Raw genomic sequence first — 16,509 nt, 5'->3', positions numbered from 1 at the left:
TTTTTTGTCGAGTTTGTGGGAGAATTTCTCACAGTCCTCTATTGCAATGTATTCCCAAGAATTTTACATTTTGAGTTGGCCCTTGAACCTTTGTGGGGTTGATTTCCCATCCTTTGCTTTTCATATCGTTGATTAATAATGCTAAACTCTCCTCCACTTCTTTTATATTCTTTCCCTGTATCATGATGTCATCTTTGTAGTGTGTAAGCTGTACACCAGGTAACTTTAATTCATCCAAATGCTCAACTACAATCCTGTGGCAAATAGTTGGGCTATGAATATATCCTTGCGGCAGGTGTGTAAATGTATACTGTCGGCCTTGCCAAGTAAAAGCAAACTGGTTCCATTGCTTGGGGTCTATTGGGATCGTAAAGAAGGCATTGGCCAAATCAATAACTGCATACCAAGTCCCTTCATGTTTTTGTATTCTCTCTATTAAAGTAACCGTGTCTGGAACAGCAGCATACAAGGGAGGAGTCACTTTGTTCAGCTGTCTATAATCTACTGTCATCCTTCATGTCCCATCTGACTTTCAGACTGGCCAGACAGGGTTGTTCCATTGAGTAGTTGTAGGGACTAACACTCCTGCCTCAACACATTCTCTTATAGTGTTGGCAATTTCATCTTGCCCACCTGGCACACGATATTGCCTCAAAGTAATTACTTCAGAAGGTTTGAGCAAAGTGATTGGATCCATCTTGATTTTCCTCACTAAGACTGCATTAATGCCTATTTTCCTCACAGCAAATTGGTATTTCCCTTCAGGTAAATTTAAGGTCATACCTTTCAATATGTCTGTCCCAATGATGTATTCGGGAATAGGCACAATAACCACACTATATTCTTTCTTGGGCAACTGTCCAATTTTCATCATCAATTTAACTTGTCTGGTTGATATTTCAGTCCCTCCTAGTCCTGTGATCGTAATAGGAGTTCCATGGCTGAACTTGTCTGGATTTCCATAGATAAGGGTGGCCTCAGCCCCAGTATCTATTAATGCCCTAGTTACCGTACTTGACCTATTTTTCCAATATATGGTCAAGTTAATGTGAGGTCTGCAATCCAGCCTGTGTATTTCCTTAATTTGGGCTGGGGCTCGGCCTGTTTCCTAGTATTCCCTAACATGTGATTCACTTGGGTATGAAGGTTCAACGTCTGTAGCATTTGCAGGAGCAGTTCTTATTTCCCTATCTCTCCTGTTATCGAGTCCTTTATCTCGGTACATTCTGTACAATTCATTGGTTGGAATGCCATCTATCATTTCAAAACCTACCCCTGCTCTCAATAGAGCAGTGAACATTTCTTATCTTGTCACTCTATTTTGGTGCCAAGTTTACTGGCTATTCACTCTTCTCTCTCGAGGAGATCTATCCCTTCCCAAGTCTCCTAAGTCATGTAACTGTAAAATCTTATTTATCACCTCTGTAAGACAGCTCCCAACTTTCCCAAGTAACAGATTCAAAATTAGTTGTTTATAAGCAGGGGGAGCTGTCCTAATTATTAAATTCCTATGAGGGATTCCCATGGGATCATTGTAATATTTGTCTGCAGTTCCTATCATGATAGCATTCTTCATTACCTCCTCCTTTAGACTCGTGATACAATCTTTAAGTGAATACCAGGGTCTGTGCTCAGTGGGCCACATAGAATCAGTAGTATATCTCTTATTACATCCTGCAGCGGCTAACACCAACAGAGTAGTCCTGCCAGCATCATCTCCTCGCTGGTGGTGTTCCCTAAAAGCCTGCTGGACTAGAGGATCGTTGCTGATACCTATGAATCTCATACAGTCCGTCGTATCTACTAATATTCCACTGGCCCCTTGATCACTGAGTCTTACCATCCAAGATATTAATGGTTCTCCTATTCTTTGGCTGAATCTACTCAAAATGTCCGTGACCTCTTCCTGTGAGAAATCTTCCTAAATTTCCCTCATAACTAAATTGCCACCTCAGGTTTCTGTCCTCCTCCATTCTAAGGGACGAGCCCTTGTCTGAGTATTTAACCATCTCCTATTCTCTATGCCAGGGACGTCCTGAACCGAAGTAGCGTTTTGTGCCTCAGTCCCTAACATTGTCTCATTTTCCCCACACTCACTTCCCCTGCCACCATGGCAAGGACAAAGCAGGCAGTCAGGCTTGGTCTGGACTGAGTTGGGATGCACTCTTGGCTTATTTGTCCTCCTGTTGCTCCTAGCCACATTAATAGAAAAGTTCTCATTTGAGTCAGTAGATTCTTGAGCAGCAATTTGTTCTCCTGCTATCTGAGATTCCCCTTCCTGCCGTGGGGTAGAAATGCCCCCATCTCTTTCACTTAATCACAATCTTTCATATACTAGCAGTAGGCTGATAACACTATCCAGTTTTGCCTAGATAGTGATGCCCCTGACTGAATCCCAACCTCTTGTAAACACCTTTCCAAATCCCTAGGATCTCCTCTCTGTAGCCTTGGTTTCCAGTTTTCACAAGGTCTGGCTTTTTTAGTCAATTTCTTTGCTAGGGGGGAATAAAATGGATCCTCCCACCCTGGGATATTCATCTCTTCCTCTGAAGTTCTTCTGCTTCTAAATAGAGATCTTATACCTAGCGATCCCATCCTCATCGCCAAATGTGTTATGAAGGCAGAATTTGTGATTTCAAAGAGAATCATATATATGCCTGAAAGGTTCGGAACCGCAGGATATAAGGAATTCTCTAGGTAGAATGCAGAAGAATTAAAGCATATATTTAAGCTCCACAGTAACAGACCCACGAACCAGAGTCCCCATTTTGATATTTTGATCCAAAGCTTCCAGGCCCAATAAGTCCGCCTCACGAGAGTAACCAGAAGGCCACAGAGAAGCATGATGGTGTAAAGCAAAATCATATACATGCTTCCCCTCTGCTGTAAGAAGATTACCCAATGGCCTCAAGTCCTTGCTCAGTAGTCCTCAGTCCACACATGGGTCAACTCTGCTACCGACAGCTCCTGCTTCAGCTTCGGCTGTAGGCATCTCTGGCTCCAACAGAAAGATAAAGGGCTCTTCAAGCAGTCTTCTCTCCTCTTATAGAGTTTTTGACATCATCAAGTGCCACCTGAATGACCAGGGCCAATTGGTTCTTGAGTTGGCCCATCCCCCTAGGACCCTGGGAAAGGAAAAGTGAAGGCAGGGATCCACATGCCTCGGATTGACAGGGAACCAGCCCCAGAGCCATGGGTGCAGATAAGGGGGACCAGGAGAGAGCTTTGGTAACTGTGTCCAAGATGGAGTCATCAGGGCAGACAGAACTGGGGGATCCTTACAGGGGCCATCTGAAGGCAGGAGCTAGAGACAGGGAGACAGGACCTGTGGGTCCTAATGGGAAGGCTGAAAATAAGACTTTTGGGTTCCTGTAGGCAAGACTAAAGTTGGAGAAAGTGTGACCTAATAGTCCATCTGGGGAGGGTGACCCAGACATTTGTAAATGATCTGGAGTCTACAGAAGAGTTAGGGGCAGGGAGTTCCAACAGGAGTCAGGCCATGAGAGAGGCATGGTCCTGGTGGAGCTGGAGGACACTTACCACAAGGTCAGATGAAGAGGATGAGACCCAGTGGCAAAGGCAGCCAGCAGAGGCCTAGACCTTGTAGGACCCTGGCTTAGTCATAGCTGGGACCTGTACCCACAGAGCTGGCTTCTGGAAGGCTGAGAGATCCCAGGTCTAGGGAAGAAAGCAGAAGGATCTGATCTCCAGGGAAGGCAGAGTGACCTCTGCTCCTGCTTCCAGCCAGCACACTTAGGGAGGCTTCTCCTAGTTCCAAGAAGCACCCCAGTGACCAGCCTCAGAGGCCCCCAGGGTGTGAGCCCTTTCCTCCAATCTCATCCTAGGTAAGGACCTCAGGACACAGTCTGCCTCTCCTTCACCATGTTGTTCAGTAGCTTTGGCCTTGTCCGGTCCTTCCTAACCCCATTTGGGGTTTTCTTGGCAAGGACCCTGGAATGATTTGCTTTTCCTTCTCCGGCTCATTTTATAAATAAGAAAGCTGAGGCAAACAAGGTTGGGTGACGTGGCCAGGCTCACACAGCTAGGAAGTACCTGAGGCCCCATCTGAACTTGGCAAGAGTTTTAGGCCTAGGATTCTCCACTAGGCCACCCAGCTGCCCACTAGGAACTTAACAGGCCAAGTAAATAATGGACTCAAAAAGAAGACATTATTTTCTTGGATTTATTGCAAACACTAAAGACCATTCATCACATTAACATTTTAAACTCATTTTTAAAAAATTCACCTCTCTCTATCTTTTTCTACCTAAGGGACTTACCTGATCACACCCCAATCTCTGGGCCAGTCCCAGACCTCAGGAAGGGAAAATCTACATCTAAATCCATATCTGCATGTGCACATGTGTTTATGTGTGCATTTGTGAGTGCGTGTGCTCGTGTGTTGGTTTCTGTGTACATGTGTGTTTCCCAGTGCCTTATTCAGAATGTCACTAACAAGGACCCTGACAATTCTGGAAGTAGAATCAAATGAGCTAAAATGGACAAGGTGCCTGGCCCACAGCAGGTACATATAACCAGACCCACCCCACTTTCCAGTCTTCTTACACCTCACTCCTCTCTTCCTCCTCCTCCTGCTCTCTGACCCAGGGTCACTGTCCTCCTAGCTCATGTTTGACCAAGACCTGATCTCCTGACTTGGCCTTTCCAATGGCTGTCCCCAAGCTGGGAACGTTCTCTCCCTCTTGCTAGGGTGTCTTTAGCTCCATCTCTCTTGCTTTCCAGGTATGTACCTGTTCATGGAGGACTAGCCCCTCTGGTAGGAGGCCTGGCTGAGCCCTTTTCATACTCCTTGGGTGTGCACCTCTCACCCAACTCTCCCCTGTGGCCCCAAGAAGTTGTAGCATGCCCAGCAGCCACCCTTGCTAATCTGCCTCTGGCTAATCCAGCTTGAGGTTTACTGAAAGGCCACAAACACATGGGTGAGGGAGAGGGTGCCAACCCCAAGCACAAGAACTATGCTCTCCCACCCAGGAATGGGCAGATGAGAACAATTTCTTCCAACAGCCATGAAAGTGGCTGAAGCAGGCTCTGTGGAGGGCTTTGAGCTCGCGCAGACATGGAAGATGCCAAGGTCATCCACTGCATCCCCAGCCATCCCCAGTCCAAGCTGCCTAGGGACCCCAACTCTAAGCCATGGTTGGGCGACAGATGTTCTCTGCTTCTCCCCCTCCCTTCTCTTCCTCATTCTACTTCCCTTCCCAATCCCATTCCCAGGCTGAGAGCTCTGCCCTCTCCCACTCTGTTACTCCACACTCTTCAGAGCGTGTCTCTGTGCCTTCTTAAAATGTGATTGCTGCCCCATTTCCTGCTGCTCATTGTGGGCTTTCCCAATGAGGAGGCAGAAATGATCTCAACTGAATGAGAAGTTTCTTGACTCTCAACTGCAGTGGCCTGGATTGACTCTGAATACAAGCATGCAGGTGGCTGTGGGAGAACACAACATTCCCCTCAACTGCTCCAGTTCTAATATCCTTCATCAAACAAATCTGATTTCTTCCCTTCACCAAAGATTGTTCCCCAGTTGACAAAAGATTGGCACAAAGTCTTTTCCTTGTTATGAAAACATCCAGATGTATTCTTTCGTATAGTTCTGTACTTTATCCGACAATTGCCTCCTTTTCTGGTTGTGCAACCTGGAAGGATGGCATGAAATATTTTCCTTATCTCATCTTTCTGTTATATTCAGACACAAAATTTCATCTTCACCTGTGACCTCCATGTTCTAGAGTAAGGCACGTTCTACTAAGCACATTCATGAGGTTTCTTTTCATTATAAACCCTCTGATGAGAGGATAAGAGATGATCTCTGGTTGCAAGCCTTCCCATAGGGAGTACATACATGGCTTGTATCCCGAATGAATTTTCTGCTATGAATCTCTGTACTCCATTTTAATGCCTTTCCTCATTCAGGTCAGTTAGAAGAGTCCTACGTCTCACATGAATTCTCTGAAGGTACAAGAATTGACTTTAGCCTGAAGTTCTACCACAATGATCACATTCATAAGGTTTCTCTCCAGTGTGAATGCTCTGATGCCAGTTGAGATGGTTCCTCTGTTTAAAAGCCTTTCTGCGCTGGGTACATTCATAAGGTTTCTCTTCATTGTAGACTCTTTTACGTCCAGTGAGAGAGGACTTTTGTGTAAAAGCCTTTCCATATTGGGTATATTTATAAGGTTTCTCTGCAGTGTGGATGCTCAGATGTTCGTTATGATGGTTCCTCTGTTTAAAAGCCTTGCGACACTGGGTATACTCATAAGGTCTCTCTCAAGTGTGGATTCTCTGATGTTCAGTAAAAGAGAACTTCTGTTTAAAAGCTTATCCACACGGGGTACATTCAAAAGGTTTCTCACCAGTGTGGGGTCTCTGATGAGCAATAACAAACACCAACTCTCTGTGTAAAACCATTTCCACATTGATTATATTTGTAAGGTTTCTCTACAGTGTGGATCCTCTCATGATTCACAAGGCAATTCTTAAATGCAACCGGCTTTCCACATTAATTACATACATAAGGCTTCTCTCCAGTGTAGATTGCTCTATGTTAAACAAGACTGCGCTTACATGTATGGTTTCTCTCCAGTGTGAATTCTCTGATGTGTAATAAGACTGTCCCTGCATTGAAAAGCTTTTCCACATTGATTACATTCACAAGGTTTCTCTCCAGTGTGGATTCTTCTATGTTTAACAAGACTAATTTTCCATGTAAAAGCCTTTCCACATTGATTACATTCATAAGGTTTATCTCCAGTGTGGATTCTTTCATGGCTAACAACACTGACTTTATGTGCAAAAGCCTTTCCACATTGCTTACATTCATAAGGTTTCTCTCCAGTGTGGATTCTTTCATGTATAACAAGACTGACTTTCTGTGCAAAAGTCTTTCCACATTGATTACATTCATAAGCTTTCTCTCCAGTGTGGATTCTTTCATGTATAACAAGACTGACTTTCTCTGCAAAAGCCTTTTCACATAGCTTACATTCATAAGGTTTCTCTCCTCCGTGGATTCTTTCATGTTTAACAAGATTATGTTTCCATTTAAAAGTCTTTCCACATTGATTACATTCATAAGGTTTCTCTCCACTGTGGATTTTCTGATGTGTAATAAGACTTTTCCTGCATTGAAAAGCTTTTCCACACTGATGACATTCATAAGGTTTCTCTCCAGTGTGTGTTCTCTGATGATTACCAAGAGACTTCCTACATCTGAAAGCCTTTCCACATTGATTACATTCATAAGGTTTCTCTCCACTGTGGATTCTCTGATGTGTAATAAGACTCTCCCTGCATTGAAGAGTTTTTCCACATTGATTACATTCATAGGGTTTCTCTCCAGTGTGGATTCTTCTATGTTTAACAAGACTAAGTTTCCATGTAAAAGTCTTTCCACATTCATTACATTCATAAGGTTTCTCTCCAGTGTGGATTCTCTGATGTGTAATAAGCCTTTCCCTGCGTTGAAGAGTTTTTCCACATTGATTACATTCATAAGGTTTCTCTCCTCTGTGGATTCTTTCATGTTTAACAAGACTATTTTTCCATGTAAAAGTCTTTCCACATTGATTACATTCATAAGGTTTCTCTCCAGTGTGGATTCTCTGATGTGTGATAAGACTTTCCCTGCATTGAAGAGCTTTTCCACATTGATTACATTCATAAGGTTTCTCTCCAGTGTGCATTCTCTGATGTGTAATAAGAGAAGCCTTCACTCTAAAAGTCTCCCCACATTGATTACATTCATAAGGTTTCTCTCCAGTGTGGATTCTCTGATGTCTAATAAGAGAAGCCTTCACTCTAAAAGTCTTTCCACATTGATTACATTCATAAGGTTTCTCTCCAGTGTGGATTCTCTGATGTGTCATAAGAGAAGCCTTCACTCTAAAACTCTTTCCACATTGATTACATTCGTAAGGTTTCTCTCCACTGTGGATTTTTCTATGTCTACCCAAATTCCGCTTATCAGTAAAAGCCTTTCCACATTGATTACATTCATAAGGCTTCTCTACAGTGTGTGTTCTCTGATGTGCAATAAGACATCCCTTCTGTCTAAAAGCCTTCTCACATTGATTACAGTCATATGGTTTCTCTCCACGTTGGATACTCTCAAGTGTTTTGCAGACTTCTCTCCAATTGAAGGCAAAGGGACCATCACTCATGAATCTTTGCTTGGGAGTTTCTGCCACAGAAAGGCTTAGCTGTGTAGCAGCTTCCTTCATTTCCAGGCTCATCTCTCCGCCTTAAAATAAAAAAAACAAACCAACACTAAAACAAATAGACACTATACATGCAAACATATGAAGGTCTAGGAAAGAGCTCATAGAAGAAATCCTAATCTCAGGAGAATTCCATGCCCCCAAATTCCAAACAATGACTTTTTTTTGGATCTCATATATATCCCCAGAAGGAAGGAGAAAGGTCATGGAGTCCAAACCCCTCTTATTACTGTTGGAGAAACTGAGACTCAGTGGTTCAGAGACTGACCCATGAAGCTGCTGCTGAGAAATATCTGAAAAAGAATTCCAAGTCAGGCCTTCCTGCCCCCAGATGTAGCACTTGCTTCACCACAAGAACAAATAGCAGCCTCTTGTAATCCCACCTCTCATATATCTGCCTTCACTCACTCACCTGGACAGCAGCTACTCAGGCCTTCTTGCTCCAGCATCCATGGGCCTTCCCTTTGCTCAAAGGAAGAGATCATGTCTTCTCTGGGAACTGGCAGCCCTGGGCATGGGGAGTCAGATAGAGATGAGCATGGAGACAAACTTGGCCTTTAGTTCTCTTTAGGGAAAGGTGTTCAGACCCAGAGCTGCTCCATTGTGAGATTTACACACATGAGTCTGTTCTCACCCATTAGTGATTACAATGCAGGTAACCCAAAGCAGGGTGTGCCCCATTATCCTTTTGTACAACCTGCTGTGAGAAAGAGCCAAACCTCTGCCCCCCATCCTGTCGAGTCCCATTCTCATAGAAACTCCTAAATCCAATGCAGGCTACAAAGGCTTATTATGCAAGACCAGACTGGAGTCCCAGAACAGGGACACGGATGAGCCAGCCTTTGCGCTGTCCCCCTCCCCCCTTTCTCATTCTCTGAAACGTGTAGAAACCTTGTGTACTGCTCATTTGGGGCATCTTTGCCTCTTCAGGTGAGAGTCTCCTGTTGGCAAACTCAAGAAACCCTAGTCGGTCCAAATTCTATTTCTAGGCCAGTCTCTTATTCCTGGCAATGCCAGGGTCATGTAAACAAGGACCCTAGGGTGGTTCCCAGGACTCCTGAAGGATAGTCTGATAGCATTTCTTTTGTGAGCTTTGGGGAGAAGTGGGGGAGAAGATCAGGCAAATAGGTTGGAGTCAGAAAATCTGGTCTTGGTGCACCTTCTTCATAGAAGGATGGACCCATTGCACACTTTCCATTCTCTAGAAATTAGAGGCAGCTGATGGTGGTGCGGAGAGAGACCTAGGACTAGAGTGAGGCATGCCAGGGTCTGAATATAGCCTCAGACAGTTACTTAGCTGTGTGCCACAGGACAATTCACATAAACTCCATGTGCCTCAGTTTCCACAACTGTCAAATGGGGAGAACAGTATCACCCAATTGTGAGGATAAAGTGACATAATATTGTAAAGAAAGCCCCAGGCCCAGCACCTGGCAAATACTAAGGGAGAATAAATGCTTCTTCCCTTCCCTTCCTTTCCTACCATCTGTGCTGGAATTTCAGGGCAATAGGAAGGAAGATTAAGGACAAACTCACTATACCAGGGATGAGTAGAAACTGGGAGCTAAGAAATGATGCTGTTAAAAAGAAGAATATTCCAGATCCCAGACCCATCCCAGAGAGGACAGGCTTGTAAGGAAAAGCCTCCTGAGCAGCTTTCAGAGCCTTCGCAGACAGAATTCATGGCCAGGTGGGGGTTAGGCCAAATGACCCCTGACATTAGTTCCAGGTCTGAAATTCTTCCACCCTAATTTGAAGCTGCCTAGAAGAGGTGAGAGACAGCTTCAGGAGCAACAAGGAAACCCTCAGCTTCCTGTCACACAATGCAGAGTTTCTATAGGAAACACCAGGCAGCAGGACAGGAGACCAATGCTTTTCTCTCTCTAATAACTGATCTGTGCTCCTAACCCTGCACACCAGGGGATGAAGATATTCCTTTGACTGCAGACTCAGTATTACTAGAGGACGTGTCCTTACCGAGGGAGAGCAAGTTCCGGGCATTCTCCAGCATGACCCCCTTATACAACGCCTTCTGAGGATGGTCCAAGAGGCCCCATTCCTCCTGGGTGAAGTCCACAGCCACATCCTTGAATGTCACCAACCCCTAAATCATTAAAAGTCATGGAATGTAGAGCCGAAGGACACTTCACATTTAAATAATCCAACCCTCATTAAATTTACAGAACAAAATTGAAGCCCAGGGAAGCGATTTGCTGAAAAGTCAGACCCTTTATGAGAATCAGAGTCAACTTCTAAAACCACAGTCATTGAGAGTCCAACTGAGTTTTCAGAAAAGCATTTTCCATGATAAGTTAGAATAAAACTGAGGAGTATTTTCTTCTGAAATGCATCTTCCTGTGTAATCAGGGAGAGAGTTTGTGTTTGATCAGTGAGGGAGGTGGATGTGTTGGGGAACATGAGAGAGGTGATGGGTAATATCTTCCTCCTTAGAACTGCCATAATTGATTTATTATTTTTTTAAACACTATTTTTTTAATCTCTTATGTGCATATCCATGGTAAACTCTAGAATTTATTTCATTTCATGTTGAAACAGATGTAGGAAGATTTACTTAAATCCAAATGACACAGAAACCAAAGCAGAGAACTTGTGGATCAGAGGAAGGGAAACCCCAGGCCAAATTAATATATCATATGTATATATATATGACTATCAACACACATGCACATGAATGTATGACAACACTTTATATAACAAACAAACCTCATATATACAAAATAATTTCCATTTTCTCTCTTCCACAAGAATGTGAACTCCTTAGCATGAGGAACACAATTTCCCCCTTTTTTTATTTATATAAAATTCAGGGAACAGAAGAAGCATTTCTGTAAGAGTACAATAAAAAAGATGATTGCTCACGAAACTGCAAATCTCCCATGTATGACTTGGTATTCCTTGAAATGCACAAAAATTATCGTGGAAAATTCTTTTCTTTCTCTCTGCCCTTACCCCAACCCTAGGGATGGCTACAATGAGTATGCACACACACACATATATAATTTATATGTCTTGGTATATATGCACACACACAAACATATATACATGGAACATTATTCCACACATACCACTGTTTCTCAGTCCTTTCTCTGGATACAGATAGCATCACTCTTTACACGCCCTTTATTTTTCATTTGTGTCCTTAGAATAGTCAAAATGACTCATGCTCAAACTCTTCTGAACACAATATTGCTGTCACTGTATACAATGTTCTCTTGGTTCTGCTCACTTTGCTCTTAGATACTTTGTGCAAGTCTTTCCAGGCCGTTCTAAGACCACTGAGCTCATCCTTTCTTACAGCACAGTAGCATTCCATCACAACCACACACCACAACCCATTCAGCCTTTCCAGTAATGATGGGGATCCCTGCACTTTCCAGGTCTTTGTCACCACAAAGCAAGTTGCTGTCAACATCTCAATCACATTCAAAGTCACAATTGCTGTCTGAGAATTTCTTTCCATCTCATTTTTACTCATGATTTTCTTTTCTGCCCTCTCTTTTTACCCTATTGCTTTTACTTTATCTTCTCCCCCCACTTTCCTACCCCCCAATTCCCCCAAACCTCCAAGAGTCACCCATTTCCTTCCCCCCAATTTCAGCCCACAAGGTTTCCAAAAGTCCCCCACCTCTCCCTGACCCTCCTAAATCCCAGTCCACACACCCCTCTGAAATGTCCCTCCCCCATCCTGTTCCCCAATTTTCTCACCTCTCTACATGTTCAGAAGACTTGTACACCCTTTCCCATGTACATGATGCTTCTTTTTCAACCCAGATGAGAACCTTAGTTCCAATCTTAGCAGCCTGCCACCCCTACTTGCTTCCTCTCTATAAGGTCTTTTTTCACTCTCCCTTTCTCCAATATCATTCTTCCCTTTTGACTTTCCCTACACAGGTTTGTTTTTTATCATCACCCCATCATACAGAACTCAGCCACCACCTGTCTTTCAAACTACCTCAGGAATGATGACAGTTATAAGAATACTGATAACTTTTTCGTATATAAATGATACTAAAACAGTTTGACCTTCATGGGGGCCTAATAATCAGGCTTTAATGATTTCCTGATATTTCTTCCGGATATTTTATATCGAATTTTCCAATGAGTTTTGCTCTTCTTGTTCCAAACCTGACAGTCTCTTAATTCATCAAACAGTCATTTTTTTCGCATTCAGGATCATACCCACTTTGCTGGCTAAGTTATTCTTGAGTGCAACCACAGCTCCTTTGTTCTTTGAAATCTAATGTCCCCAAGCCTTCAGTCTTTGAGAGTGGAATCTGCCAGTTCTGGGGAAATCCTAACTAGATTTCCACTTTATTGAAATGCTTTCTTTTTCTTGTCGTTTACAAGATTTTCTCCTTACCCTGGGAGTTTTGAAACTTGGCTATGACATTCATGTAAGTTTTCCTCTTGGCATCTCTTTCAGGTGGTGAACAGTAGAAGTTTTTCTATTCTGCTTTCCCTCTTGTTCTAGAACTGAAAGGGCATTTTTCCTTAATAAATTCTAATTAATAAGTGATATGTTCTAAAGGAAATTCAGTGAAAAGTTTGTGTCAGCCTGGCAGTTGCACGGCATTCTGGGGGCAAGCATTTAATGTGATCACTTGAGAGAGAACAAAGTTAAAGAAGAGATCTAGTTTGTTTCCTGAATGGCTGAAATAAATAATCTGGAAGAGGATTCTAAAGACCTATTCACTGGAACAGACAGTGTTGTTACACTGAGGGCTGCAGGGTGCTCCACAGATGATGTGTCATAGCCAAGACAGCTCATGCCTTTCCTTTCTGAGCGCTTTCATTTGTCTATGATGTACATTCCTTAATTATAAAATTAATTACCTAGAAATAAAAGTAACTATGATGGAGAAGGGCAAGCTAGGTGGCAGAGTGGACAGAGCACTGGGCTTGGCATCAGGAAGATACCATCTTCATAAGTTCAAATCTGGCCCCAGAAATTACCAGCTGTGTGACCCTGGACAAGTCACTGAAACCTGCTTGCCTCAGTTTCCTCATCTGTAAAATAAGGTGGAGAAAGAAATGGCAAACAACTCCACTGGCCATGCTAAGAATACTGTGCATGAGGACTTAGTGCTTCACATACCAAAGAGCCAGGGAATCAGTTTAAGGCAGAGGAGCAGAGAGCAGGGCAGTGTTGTTACTACCTGATTCAATTGCATGCCTGTTTTTGTAAAGAAATGCTCCACGGAGGACAACACTGCAGGCTTCACAGACCACCCTCTATGTCTGTGGCAATGGCCTCATTGGCTGATGTCTGTGCACAGACTGCACTCACCTGGGGAGTGGGGCAGCTGCTCCCAGGGACCATTCCCTCTGGCTCCAGGCTCCCTGCTGGGGCCAGGCCTTGGTCCTCTGCAGACTGAGCTGGGCAGGGAGAAGGATCCCAGAGGGGGAGAGGTCTTGCAGTTCTCTTCCCAGGCAGCAGGCTGGTCTACAGGGATTTACAGGTTGAGGCCCCACAGGAGTCACAAAGGCCCTGGCCCTGCCCTCAGGGGAGAGACTCCACCCTATAGAGGGAGGCAGGAAGCTGGGAGGGTCAGGCTGGAAATGAAGAAGGTCTGAACAGTAAGACTACTTCCTCCCCTTCTTATTCCTTCTCTTCCCTTCCCTCCCCCCATCCTCCCACAGAGACCCAAGAGGCACAGGGGGCTTGGGACCCCATTCCGAGCCTCAAGGCCTCCTCAGTCAGATCTCTCCCTCCAAGTGGTCCTCTGCCCTCCCAACATCCCCTCTCCCTGACTCACATACACATTGTATAGACTACAGAGTGACTCCTGGATCTATGAAGGAAGCTAAAGAAGGTTGAGGAGGGAGAGGGCTCTTGAATGGAGCCACCAGGGAATGATGCCGGGAACCCTGAGGCTGGGAGACAAAATCCAGTCTTGCATGAAGCCCCCTGGCAGGGGGCCTGAGGCACGGGAGCAGGAGGCCTGGGGAAGGGGAGCAGAGGTGTGGTCTGGGAGGCAAGACAATCTCCCAAAGTTTATGGAGGAAGATCAGGGACACTGGAGTGACTGAAGGGCTCCAGGGGGACACTGACCCTGGGAAGCAGGATGACTGTGTCCTGAGGTGTAACTAGGGGCTGGGGAGGATTGTTGGGACCTTCTGGGAGAGCTTAGGCTTGGAATCCCTAATGGGAAAGTGGAGACAGGGAGCCACATGCCTGGGATCTGACAGGGAAACAGCCCCAGAACCCCAGGTGCAGATAAGGGGGACCAGGAGAGTGCTTTGGTAACTGTGTCCAAGCCTGGGTAGGCAGGTAGAAAGGTAGGATTCTGGGATCTCCAAAGGAGCTGGATCTGAAGACAAAACAAGGCAATTTCTAACCAGGAGGTTAGAGATTAGGGGACAGGGAGGCAGGACATGTGGGGCCTCATAGGAAGGCTGAAATCAGGACTCCAGGAACCCTAGGGGCAAAGTCTGAAGTCTGGAAAAGTGTTATCCAGTGATAAATCTAGGGAAGGTGAGCCAGGAATTTAGGGAGTGATGGGGGTGTCTGGAAAAGATCTAGGGGCTGGGAGCTCATCCGGCAGCCAGGCTGGGGAGGAAGGTGTGCTCCTGACAGACCTGGAGGACACTCACCATGAGGTCAGATGAGGAGAATGAGACCGAATTGCCTGGGCAGCCAGCAAAACCAGGAAATATGGGGGGGCTCTGGCTCAGACTTACTGGGGATCTGCAAACACAGAGTTGGCTTCCACAAGGCAGAGCGATCTCGGCTCAGGGGAAGGCAGAGTGAGCTTGGTTCCGAGGGAAGGCAGAGTGATCTCAGATCTGGGGAAGAAAAGGGAGATTTGAGATAAAGGTAAAACAGAGCAGTCTCAGCTCAAAGACCTCCAGCTTTTGTCCAGCCCACTCTGGGAGGGTTTTTCCTATTCCAATAGCACCACTCTGTCCAGCCCCCTGAGGTCGAGGAGGGCGGGGTCTTTCCTCCACTCACACCAAGGGTTAGGACTCAGAGACCCCACCCACCTCTCCCCCCACACACCCCCTAGCCCTGCCCTCCATCTCATCACATGGAATGCCTTCTCCAGTGCTAGGATCCTCTCCTCTGCCTCCAAACTCCACCTGGGCCACCACCCACCAGGCTGCCCATCACAGAGAGCTCCTCCTCTCCAGTGTCTCCTCCCCCTCCTCTCTTCCCTCCCTCCCAGACTCACCCCCTCTTCCTCCTGAGCAGGAAGCCTGCCAGGGTAAAAGTGTAGCAGCAGACTAAGTCAATGATGGACCCTATGCTTTGAGAAGCAGGGCCACATTTAGGCCTTGGAAAATTGGGATGCTATATACTGTTTGTAACTGTAAATCTAGATTGGATTGGACTGAGTTCTCCCCCGGTAACTGTGATGTTTGACCTTCTACAAGGAGACCAGATGTTAAGGCAAAATAGACTTAAAGTTGGGCATTATTAGGAGCTGTAAGAATAAAGGATAATTAGGTCAGACTGACTCGATCTTATTGGGGGTGAGGTCTGTTCAGGGAAGAGGAGTACGTGTTGTATGGGGGCTGCTGAGCCCTTTTCAGGGCTTCTCTCCATCTTTGGTGTCCACTTGGTCCACCTAACTCACCTGTGGCTCCAAGAAACTGTAGCAAGTGCACTGGCCACACCCCTGTAAACCATCTCAGCAGACAGGAGAAACCAGGTGGAGATAAACTGAGGGGTCTCAAACCCATCAGTGAGTTAGGGGGGTGTCTACCACAGCCACATGAAAACTTCCCCAGTGCAATGGGTGGATGAGAACAATTTGTTCCAACGGACATTAAGGTGGCTGACGCAGGCTCTGTGGAGCGCTGAGAGCTTGGTTAGACATACAAGATGCCAAGGTCATCCACTGTATGTCCTCTTGATTCCATGTAACATCCATGGAAGAGAGAGTGAGGCCTACGACTTTGTGGCTCAGCCTCACTTAAATCCAATTTGCGAGTGAGTCAAAAGACATCACCCACACCATTTTACCATTTTTACTTTTCTCTAAGTACTGTGGTGATAGGCAAGTGAGAAACCAGGAGGCCAGGATACACTGGGTGCTATAAGAAGGCACCTGCTCACAGGTGACCCAGGATATCTGGTCATCTTTTCACTGGAATCAGCTGTGGAATTTGGCAGCCACCTGGGTGTCTGAGGAACCTTTTAAGGACCTCACTCCTCACCTCCTGGTGTGATGAAGGGGCCAGAAAAGGTGCCCTAAAAATTGTCTGCTTACCCAACCCTGGCCTGATTACCATAGCAGGTAGGGATCCCACC

General features: G+C 45.3%; 1 protein-coding gene across 1 annotated transcript; it reads right to left on the bottom strand.

Annotated features, from left to right (window-relative positions):
* Positions 1 to 4,208: 4,208 nt before the first annotated feature.
* Positions 4,209 to 13,819, bottom strand: LOC118834517 (zinc finger protein 260-like). The gene is made up of 4 exons (XM_036741961.1): positions 13,543 to 13,819; positions 10,212 to 10,338; positions 8,647 to 8,742; positions 4,209 to 8,257 (listed from the first exon to the last, which is right to left on the bottom strand). The coding sequence occupies exons 1-4, from the start codon at positions 13,573 to 13,575 to the stop codon at positions 6,579 to 6,581; spliced, it is 1,935 nt and encodes a 644-aa protein (XP_036597856.1). The 5' UTR covers positions 13,576 to 13,819; the 3' UTR covers positions 4,209 to 6,578.
* Between the last annotated feature and the right edge of the window lie 2,690 nt (positions 13,820 to 16,509).

The sequence above is a fragment of the Trichosurus vulpecula genome, chromosome 1 (assembly GCF_011100635.1).
Source record: "Trichosurus vulpecula isolate mTriVul1 chromosome 1, mTriVul1.pri, whole genome shotgun sequence".
Classification (NCBI taxonomy): Eukaryota; Metazoa; Chordata; class Mammalia; order Diprotodontia; family Phalangeridae; genus Trichosurus; species Trichosurus vulpecula.
This window is presented reverse-complemented; position numbering and strand designations above follow the sequence as displayed.